This window comes from Podarcis bocagei (assembly GCF_964188305.1).
Source record: "Podarcis bocagei genome assembly, chromosome: 9".
In the NCBI taxonomy this organism is placed as follows: domain Eukaryota; kingdom Metazoa; phylum Chordata; class Lepidosauria; order Squamata; family Lacertidae; genus Podarcis; species Podarcis bocagei.
Genome location: NC_138134.1, coordinates 48,734,031 through 48,745,080, shown reverse-complemented (window position 1 = coordinate 48,745,080; position 11,050 = coordinate 48,734,031). Strand labels below are relative to the sequence as shown.

General features: G+C 42.4%; 1 protein-coding gene and 1 long non-coding RNA gene across 6 annotated transcripts in view; one reads left to right on the top strand and one right to left on the bottom strand.

Moving 5' to 3' along the window:
* Positions 1-584: 584 nt before the first annotated feature.
* On the bottom strand, positions 585-1,788 carry LOC308595298. The gene is made up of 2 exons (XR_014011980.1): positions 1,339-1,788; positions 585-1,005 (listed from the first exon to the last, which is right to left on the bottom strand). It is a non-coding gene; the product is annotated as an uncharacterized lncRNA (long non-coding RNA).
* A 1,960-nt stretch (positions 1,789-3,748) lies between these two features.
* The window catches only part of LARP1B (La ribonucleoprotein 1B), a 29,575-nt gene continuing 22,273 nt past the window's right edge, over positions 3,749-11,050 (top strand). For 2 of the 5 annotated variants that reach the window (XM_081209272.1, XM_081209268.1), the window contains exons 1-3: positions 3,749-4,637; positions 8,069-8,130; positions 9,384-9,443. In XM_081209272.1, the coding sequence (XP_081065398.1) occupies positions 4,256-4,637; positions 8,069-8,130; positions 9,384-9,443 (504 nt within the window). In that variant the 5' untranslated portion in view covers positions 3,749-4,255. The remainder of the gene's footprint in view (positions 4,638-8,068; positions 8,131-9,383; positions 9,444-11,050) is intronic. The other 3 variants (XM_081209270.1, XM_081209269.1, XM_081209271.1) reach the window with 3 other exon arrangements.

Sequence of the window (11,050 nt, the reverse complement as noted above, 5' to 3'; positions counted from 1 at the left end):
TCAGAATTCTGTGTACTTTTCTAAACTGCATTTTATATTTTTCAATAAAACCTTGCAAAAACATTTTCATGCTGCTGGTCTGTATTGTGAAGAGCCTTCTTGTAGACAGTTGCTTTGTCATTAGGCTCCAATGAAAGTACTGTATCCGAATTTAGTAGCCAAACCAAGTTTTAGTAGGCTCTGCGACTGGGATTGCCGTACCCATGGGCTCTATGTAATCTTAAATGGCAATGTTTTATATGAAAATAGTTGACTTCTTCCAAGACAACTCTCCCAAGAACCTGAATTACTCAATAGTGAAAAAACAAAACACAATGCTCATACATAAAAGATACTATTTGAAGTTTCATATTTGCTGTATCTAATTATTGTCTACTTCCAGGGAATATACACTATTTGGAGTATGCTTCGGCATAAAGGTGTTCTCAACCAGAAACATCACCCGTTTTGTCTTTGCTATGCAACCTTGATGAATCTAATGAATGACCTTGTCAAGATGTTCTCCGTTCAATCTTGAATCGTTTAGGAAAATATGACATTGGAAATCATTCTATATAAAGAACACAATTTCCTGAAACTTGAGCCAAAATGAGTCCTAGATCTTTATGTCCTGTACTCAGAAAGCTTATTTAAGAAGGATCTTATATTTAAGAACTGATTTACCCAGATAAACACTGTCTCTCAAAGTAGCATGTAATATCCTTCAATGGACAGTATGAGCCACAGTCGTCGTCTTTGACGATCACTCGTAGCTGAGTAAAATTGTCTTCCATAAACACAGTTTTAACGAGTCTGTAAGTGACTCTGGAGGCCAATTCTGGAACCACACGTCCTTCCACAGTGGGGACACGGGTTTCCCGGCAGGAGTTGATCACAGTGTGGATTTGCCAAGCATGCCTTCCTCTTAGCACGTTTCTTAATATGAGCCACAGGTAGACAAGCAGCATTGGGTATGTAGTAGAATGAATAGAAGCATCTAGCATACCTAGGTATCAGAACCTAAAACTAATCCAATACAAAATAAAAAAATTCCTTCCAGTAGCACCTTAAAGACCAACTAAGTTAGTTCTTGGTATGAGCTTTCGTGTGCATGCACACTTCTTCAGATACCTTTTATTTTGACTATGGCAGACCAACACGGCTACCTATCTACTACTGGAACCATGGAAGGCACCACATTGAGCCGCATGAAATGGAAGTCCATCAACCGTATCTGAAGAAGTGTGCATGCACACGAAAGCTCATACCAAGAACTAACTTAGTTGGTCTTTAAGGTGCTACTGGAAGGAATTTTTTTATTTTGACTATGGCAGACCAACACGGCTACCTATCTACTACTTAATCCAATACAATTGGTCAGTAAAAGATGTTGGACATTTATGCTATTGACTCCATAGCTAAAGTGTAGGTAGCAGTAATATTAATACAGAAATTTGCATTGTGGGAGAGACATGCTGTCCCCCATTATATGCCCCTAAATGTCTCTACCCAGTAATGCAAGATGGAGCAAGATGCCCTCCTGTTGCCCTCATAACCACTTTCATTTGTGGTTTAGGTTCTTCTCATACGTTTTTATCTGTTCACATGATTTACAGACAGGCAGTTTTTTCCTAACCATTTCACATACACAATTTTATGAATTTCATGCATTTTAAGTGGCATGTTCTAGTTGCCTTCTAAAATTATTTGTAGTTATGTAAATTTAGGGGACGCGGGTGGAGCTGTGGTCTAAACTACTGAGCCTCTTGGGCTTGCCGATCAGAAAGTCGGTTCGAATCCCCGCGATGGGGAGAGCTCCCGTTGCTCGGTCCCTGCTGCTGCTGCTAACCTAGCAGTTCGAAAGCACGTCAAAGTGCAAGTAGATAAATAGGTACCGCTCCGGCGGGAAGGTAAATGACGTTTCCGTGCGCTACTCTGGTTCGCCAGAAGCGGCTTAGTCATGCTGGCCACGTGACCCGGAAGCTGTACGCTGGCTCACGACCAGTAAAGCGAGATGAGCGCTGAAACCCCAGAGTCGGTCACGACTGGACCTAATGGTCAGGGGTGCCTTTACCTTTACCTATGTAAATTTAGTATTTATATCATTTTAAAAATACCTTGTGGATTCTTTTAAGAGCTATGGATTGCTTGTCAGGCAATTTTTTAAAGTGATGAATTGCAAAGCAGCTTCTCTAGGTGCATGTCTGATATGGAAGGAATGCTTTCTATCCTATGCTGTTTCAGTTGTAACTAAAATCTGTCTAACCTGACATTTCCTGTGGTACTATCAGGTGACTACATTAGTATTTTAAATAGTTTGGGGGATTTTAGCTGCATTTTATGTACATTTCTTCATATGCTACTTAGCTGTTTGCTTTATCATTCTAAATAAAAATAAATGCTGCAGAATGAATTAAAGTAAATGCAGGGCATAATTGATAAGCATTATTAGACTAGTAGACCTCAGCTGAACCTTATGTTTTCCAGAAAGTAACAACACTCCTTTGTTTAAAAGGACAGTTACTGTTTTTCAGCTTAGAAGAATGGAAGCACCTTGGATTATTGCAACATGTACTGTACATAAAATGGAATTACAAGTTGAAGTTGGCTTCCAGCTCCATATTTGGTTCTATTATTATTCTACATTTGGAATGCATGGGTTGTTATGACACCACCACTGTTTACTGCTTTGGTGCTTTCTTAAATGTGCATGTCACAAAGAACAGCCACAGAAGCTATAGATAGTTGTTGCAAGTGAAGATGACAGCACCTTTCAGATGCTGTGTATCTGAAGAAGTGTGCATGCACACAAAAGCTCATACCAAGAACTTAGTTGGTCTTTAAGGTGCTACTGGAAGGAATTTTTTTTATTTTGACCCCAGCTAAGTATCAGGGCTAAGTATCAGGGGAGCCTGCAGCACAACTGAGTTTTATTTCGAAAGATGTTTTAGCCAACGAACATTTTAATCTTATTGGATCTTCAACCCATTGTACATTTAAGCCAAAATTGAAAGAGGGCGGGGAACAGCCGTCTTCCGAGTGCGCTCATGTGCTGGTGGAAACTTCAAAAGGCTAGTGCTTCCTCCTACAGCATGCAGCCACCGGGAGCGGGGCAGGGATGTAAATCTTTTGGCAGTAAGCTATAATCTATGCAACAACGCTTAATTATTTTGTCCAGGTAGTTGTTTTTAAGTCTACAGTGTCAAGGCAGCCTGCCCAAAGTCTCTTAATAAAAATAAAAAAGCTCCCCAAAATAACCCTTCCCCGCTTCTCCTGAGGCGAAGAAATGCTGGTGTGGCCGAAGGTGAGCTTCCTTCGCGCCCCACAGATCCCTTGTGAACTGACTCCCTCTCCCTCAGAGACCAGCGTCTGTCGTGCTCCGCAAGAAGCGGAATTCCTTCGGCCCACCCAATTCGAAGGAGAAACGGTGGCGTCCCCCTGAACGCCGCCGCCGCTTCCCCTTCCTAGGTCCTCCGTTGAGGATGGCCGCGCTTCGCGGCCACCTCCGCCGCCTCTCGCTTCCTCGTTCCGGGCGGGGCGTAGGCGGGGCTAGCCGAGGCGGAGGTGAGGGGAGCGAAAAGGGCGGGGGGGGTAGGCGAGCCCGGAGAAGAGACGCACGCGGCCTCCCTCCGCGCTGTTGGCCGTTGTGATGTCACAACGCGCCGAAGGGGTTCGGAGAGGCTCCGCCCTCGTTTTGCAGAGCGCTTCGCCCGTTCGCCGCCACCGCCTCCTCCTTCTTACCCCCCTCCCTTCACTCCTTTCCCTGACTCTGTCCCCGCCCCTCTTCCCACCCACCCCGCCTCCCCCGGCGCGAGGAAGCACACACGCGCGACAGCTGTGACGGAGCTCCTTGCCGGACCTCAAAGCAGGCCCCACGAAAACTGTGCCTCGGCTCCGGCGCCTCCTCCTGCCCCCCCACCCCCGCCCCTCAACCCCGGGCGGCCCCTCGGCGGCGACGACGCGTTCTCGTGCGCGGCCCTCTCGCGCGTCTCTCTTCTCTACAACCCCCTCCCTCCCCCCCACGGCACGGGGCGGTGGCGGTTGAACCACCCGCTGAGGTGAATGAGCGGCGACGCCCCCGGAGGCCGCTGTTGGGGCGGGGGGGCTGCTTCCCCGCCAGCCGCAGCCCCCGTGGGGCGGGCCAGGCCCCCCGCACGGAGCAGCTCGGCTTAGAGGCTCTCTTTCTTCTTCTTCCCCCTCCCGCCCTACGGCAGCCCCGCGGGGAGCGGAGGGAGAGGGGCGCGCGGCAGGACAGCGGGTGCGGACCCCTCTCGGTATGTCCGCGGCCGCCCCGCAGGCACCACTTCGCGGCGCGGAGAAGAGCAGCGGCGGCGGCGGCGGGGCCCGGCTGCCCGAAGAGAACCATCAGGAGCAGCTCCTGTTTCCTTCCTGCCAAGTGACCGAAGCCCCCCGGGAAAGCGGCTCCGGTGAGGGGCTGCAGCAGCAGCAACCAGAGGGCGGCGGCGACGACGACGACGAGGAAGAGGATAGTAGCAACGGCGACAAGTGCCAACCGGGGCAGCAGCAGCCTCAGGCCGTCGAGGCCCCCCCGCCCAAGGATAACCCCTGGACCCGCTGGAAGCCTCCCCCCGTCTCCGGTGGCAGCTTATCCCCCTCCAGCGCCTCAGCCGGCAGCGAGCTCGCCCCGCAGGACTCGGGTAAGGAAAGGGCTGGGCGGACAGGGAGCTTGTGTTTTGACCTACTGCGGGGACGACGAGAGCCCCGCGTGCTGCTGCTGCCTCCTTCTCAAGTTTCTTTAAAGCGTCCCCTCTCTCTTCCTCTCTCTCTTCCTCCACCCTCCCCCGCCCGCTTTCGGCGGCGACCCCGAATGACACAGGCTTCGGAGAAAGGCGTGTGCTTGCTTGCCTCCAGCCAGCCAGCCGGTGCCAGGGAGCTCTTTTCAGCCTTGCCTGCCCTCTCTCATGTTGCATATATGGTCAGATTAGGAAAATGAGCGTGAAGAGGTGTGGCTTCTTTTGCCTTGGAGTTCTTTTATGAGGTGGACGGTGAGAGCGAAGCGGTTGGGAAAGCCAGAGCTCAGTTGGCAGCGGCAGGGATGCCTTGAAGCGAAAGTGGCTACTTCGGGGGGGGGGGGGACGGACGGACGGACGGACGGACTGAGAAGAGATTTAACTTCATAGACGTCGTGGTGGTGGTGGTGGTGGTGGTGGGGAACTGTTGTAGTCCCACTTTGCCCATGCAGAACTTTTCTGTGTTTTTGTCCTTCATTATGCCTGTTGCTTGGTCCGCTTCCTCTCAGAATCCTGTGCGGATGCCACTTGCGTGCAGGGAATAGTTTGTTCCTGCTTGCATGTAAATCATTGTTGTGTATGTACCTCTGTTGTATACATATACAGTGGTACCTCGTGTTACATATGCTTCAGGTTACATACACTTCAGGTTACAGACTCCACTAACCCAGAAATAGTACTTCAGGTTAAGAACTTTGCTTCAGGATGAGAACAGAAATCGTGCTCCGGCGGCGAACGGCAGCAGGAGGCCCCATTAGCTAAAGTGGTGCTTCAGGTTAAGAACCGTTTCAGGTTAAGAACAGACCTCCGAAACGAATTAAGTACCGGTACTTAACCCGAGGTACCACTGTATACTGCAGTTCTACATATTTGTGAACTTATACGTATGGGTGGTGCTATTAAATAAGTTTACAGTACTACCAAACCAAAACTTAACAAGTTAACATATGAAATAGCCTTTACTCTTTCTTTGGTCACTGTGCATATTTGTCAACACTTGGCATTACCTACAATAAAACTGAAAAGCATGAGTTCTGTATAGAGTTTACTTCATTTTTTCTTGAGGGTGCTATTCATAGTTTAGGGTTCCTGTGATAGTATGCTGGTGGAAGCAAATTCAAGGGTTTTAAACATATATTTGCGCTAACAGGTCTTTAGAGGATGACCACTGTAGTAATTAGTCATGCTTTGCTTTGTAGTTCATGCTTGATGGTCTTGCAAGAAACTTTATCATGTGCTGTACTGTATATAATCTGTGGATCACAAATCACAGTATGCCACCATGTAGCAGGAATTATCATGAAATGGTATTCAATTTCAGCAGCAGTAGTTGTAACACTTTTTGAGATAATAGAAGGTATTATATTAGTGCTCTGGGACTTAGCTAGATTAAAGTGATATAACAGTACAATTTAAAACTTGGATAAAAGAATTACTTTAGTTGAGTTCTTAAGTACTTGCTCCCTAATAAATGTGTTGAATATCCTAGTTTAAATACCTTACAAATAAAAATAGAGTTCAGCCTTAAATAACTAGCTTTTGTATTTTACATTTAAAAAATAGGGAAAGTAAAAGGTTAATTAGCATTAATTAGGATTTTGTTAAATAGATAATTTGTTTTGCATATCTTCAACTTTCATGTAATAAGTTCATTAAGTGATGCTATGCAAACTGATTCTACACAGTAAGACTGCAATTTACACACATTTAACTTGTGCGCATTCAGCTTTACGTGCTTGCCTAGACAGATGGATAGTTGCTCAGGCACTACCTTGTAGTGCGAGAATAGAATATTAAAGCAGCCGTGTTCAAAAAAGATGCTGTCAGATATGATATGCCTGACTAGTTCTTGCTCTAAATGTGGTGGTGGTTAGTAATATATTATGCAACTCGACCCTTTCTCCAAAATGCTTAGAGTGGTGTTTATGACACTCCCCATTGGTCTCCAGATTGGGGGTTGCCTGAGGCAACCATGGTGCACATGGTTGTCGCATTGGATACTCCAATAGTACAGTACTATTATTCTGCGATACAATGAGCATAATCTCTACCACACAGTTGTTGTTTTGATCATATTATTTCTCTTTTGGATAAGTTACTAGCTCACATTCAAAATGTGTTACATATTAAAAAGGAATATATTGCAAAGTAGTACTGTGTACAGTATATCTCTTCCATCTTAAATTCCTACAGTGTACAGCAGGGGATCACAATCTTTTTGGGCTCGTGTACATTTGCACTCCTCCCTAGGTTGTTAAACATATACTGTATAGAGAAAGCATCCCCTCCATCTATACTTGATGCTTTTTGATAGGACTAGCAGTTATAATTTTTTCCTCATAACCACCAGAAAGATGCAAGCAATTAATTGAAATTAGATTAATTTTAATTATTTAGCTAGCCTGCTAAGCACTAGATAGATTTTTGTTTTAATTGGATTTTGTATTTACATTCTTAATGTTTCATTGACTTCTTGAAACTAGACTGTTTTGTTCCTATATTTTCACTTTGGCTCTAGAATCTTCACTCATATGTCTGTTCAGAATATGATATGGAGAAGACTTGAAGCATTAATCATGTATTAGGCAGTAATATTTGCCCTGTATGCTAATACAAAGTTATGAGTATTTATTTTTCCAGAATTTTGTATTCCACATGTGACAGCTGTGGGGGCATAGACTGAAATATTTAAGTAGCTGTTACATATATCTATAAGCATAATGGTAAAGTAAGAATTCGTCTGACATAGATTGGATATTTGTTCTGAAATCTACAAATATGAACTGTGCCAGTTTCAGCTCATAAAGCACTAACTGGAGTATAAAAATACATTTTTAATCTATTCTTTTTCTAACAAAATCTCTTTTTAAGCTATCATAAATTGAAATCACAATGCATCTTAATTTTTGTAATATAGTCTACATGTGAGTTTCAGTCATCAAGTTTTATATAGGCTCCTATCCAGAAGTCCCATTGATAGGATATCAATGGGATGTACGGTTTCTGGTAAGTATGGATAGGATTGCAGCCATAAAATTCTAATTTATGTGAGTAATTTGATGTGCGTAATCCTAGCATTTACAAGGCTAATAGCAGCATTCAAATTAGAATTAACACTTAAGCTAATTTGACAAGCTGAAAAAAATATTTTTTCAAGTTCGATAGTTATCCAGTTAATTTAAAAAAATCATTTGTACTTTGTGGAATTTCTTTGTTTCAACTTGTACTTAAATAATTTGAGAGCAGAAATTAATCATACTATTTAAAATATGTGATAAACTTGGTTTTGTTACTCTTTCTAGATTACTTGAATCACATCTTTCTTTTATTCATTTTAGAATTGCAGAGTTCTGCTAAAGTCATAAAGGCAGGAAAATCGAAAGTAAAGAAATCGAGTAAGGTATGTTTTAGGAGTCCAAATCAGTTTTATAGTCTATTAATTTAGGTTTAAATTATTATATTAATTAGTAATTAATACTTTCATAATTAATTATTAAATCCATTTATTGTAATATACTGATAAGCCTGTATTTGCATATTTATTTAAATTATCATAAGGACTTCTTTGACACCACATACTTCATATGAATAGGTTTTTTAATATGGAAAAGACTATAAAACCTGAACCATAGGCTTCACCCTTATTACTGAACTGTTGAAGCAAAGCTTTTAAGTTACCATCTTATTCAAGTTCAGGAAGAAAGATAGTGCTGGTGGACTTACATGAAATTCTTTTCTCATATACAAATGTTGCTTTTAAAATCTATTTGTACAGTGGTGCCTTGCAAGACAAAATCAATTCGTTCTGCGAGTTTTTTCATTTTGCGAATTTTTCGTCTTGCGAAGCACGGTTTCCCATAGGAAACGGTTTTAAGAAAAAGGAAACAAACTTGCAAGACGTTTTCGTCTTGCGAAGCAAGCCCATAGGGAAATTCGCCTTGCGAAGCAACTCAAAAAACGAAAAACTCTTTCGTCTTGCGAGTTTTTCGTCTTGCGAGGCATTCGTCTTGCGAGGTACTACTGTATATGCTTTTTAGAAAGTGGGAGTACCCAGAAATTAAACTGTTGAAAGTTTTTTTAAAGCACAACAAAAAAAGTTTATTAAAGTTTTATTGATACCTTTTTCAGGATAGCCTTTATCTTACAATATGGTCTGTCCTTCAAACTGAACAAGGGATAAGTTACTGTAGGAGCATCTTGAGAAGTAAAACAGCTAGTCTGAGTGTTGTATGTAATTTTCCAAAGTGATGGAAAAGTTTACCTTACTAAGAGTTATATTGGAAATAGAGGATAAACAGAAAAGCTATGTTTACTTGCTGATTTTAGCTTCAAGTAATTCACAACCATTGACTGTTAATTATTATGCAAATTACTTCATAACATTAATATCAAATTTGAAAAGACTGCCTTCATAAAAATGACTGAGCACATTTTTTTAAAAAAAGGTGTATGGATTCAGAATTGCTGACTACGTTGCTGAGTTTGGTTTTTCACTGTGCTATTTTGCGAGTCAGGATACGTAAGAATCAAGAATTTTTGTTTTGTGATCTCATTTCTGTAAAACTGTAGCATAAATCCAGTGTCAGATGGGGATTCTTGCTTGCTATTGAACAAATGTTTCTGGACAGTAAGATGTGTTCATTACCATTGCAGGCAAATGACTTCAGTGATGCATCAAACTGGCCAACACCAAGTGAAATTGCCAACTCTGAAGTAAGTACACTTCTAATGTTTCTTTGTAACAACAACAATGAAGTTTGCCACTTCCATGTGGCAGGTATCTCTTGCCTCATAGAAATAACAAACAATATTGCACTCTTCTCTTCTCACAATTCTGTCTACCAGCCAATTTTCTCCTGTCTCTGCACTATCATCATAATGCTCTTTTCATAACAGTATTGTAACTTTCCCAGCTTCAGAATGCTAGACAAGCTTAGGTTCAATGTGGTAGCAGAGGAGCTAGCAGCTATAAGGTACAAGAGATGGAGGTGAGCAAGCTGGTTAACTGTTAGTCTAACTGCTTGTAAGACTAGTTTACAATGAAGGCACATTTATTTCCTTAACAAGTTTAAATTGCAATGACAACATTTATGTATTTCTAGATGGCTTTTCTTTTCTATACCACATAAAAATAATTTCATATTGTGACCTTTGCAAAACACAGTATCAATGAGGTATGATAGAACTAATTGATGCATGTTATGTTCAGTTCATTCTTAAAGCATAATTGAGTTGTACAAGGCTGATCTGTTAATAAATGACAATTGTTTTGCATACAGATGACCTAGGTATCTGTTTGGGAGATCAGCAAGGGCAGCTAGACAATTTGCAGAAAAATATTTTTGGGCAGCCAGCCCCCATTCCCTCTCCTAAAGCATTCTGTAAATAGCTCATGGTTCTCTACCCTATGCCACAGGACTCTTGTAGCTGATTTTTCTGAAGTATGATTTAGAAATCTGATTGAATTTGGAATGATATGGTACTTAACCTGAAAAGGATCAGTCCCAATCTTCTGTCTGTGGCAGCAAAACCCATTGCAACCTATGTTCTTCAAAGCTATAACTAGAGTCCCAATCATGGTTTATTTGTGAGAAACAAACCATAAGCACTGGTTTGAATGTTACACTAATGCAAGGCTTGTGGTTTGTTGCTTCATCTGAACAAATGAAGGAATGAAATGGGAGCACTTAGGTTTAAACAGCCACATGGTTTAAACAAACCACACAACTTGGATTAGTGTTATGTGAAACCCTGTTTGAAGGAGAAAGAACATGGACCACCATCACTGCTGCAAGAAAGCTGCTCCACTCAGAGAGTTCTGTCTGAGTGGCTCGTAGTAACAAATGATCTGTCTCTTTGTAACTCACCTACATGAAAGTGTTTTGCAGAGAAAGCTACAATTGCTCAGCTGGGGTAGATACCAAAAGTGGTTTTGAGGAAGCAGCAATTGCTTGTTTCTGCAAGTTGCCTCCAAAGAAAGAAAGAGAAGGAAACAGAGAAAAGGAAGGATTGCAGATGAGCCTGCTAGTAGAAGCATGTGGGGAAGAGAAAGGGAGCCATAGTGATTATAATGGATTTAACTGTTGTTACATTAGCTGGAAATCTAACTCTACTGGAATACAGACGTACCTTGGTTCTCAAATGCCTTGGTACATTTTGGCTCCCAAACGCCGAAACCCTGGAAGTAAGTGTTCCGGTTTTCAAACTTTTTTGGAAGCCGAACACCTGACTCTGCTTGAGTGCAGGAAGCTCCTGCAGCCAATTGGAAGCCGTACCTTGGTTTTTGAACGGTTTTGGGAGTTGAACGGACGTTTGGAACG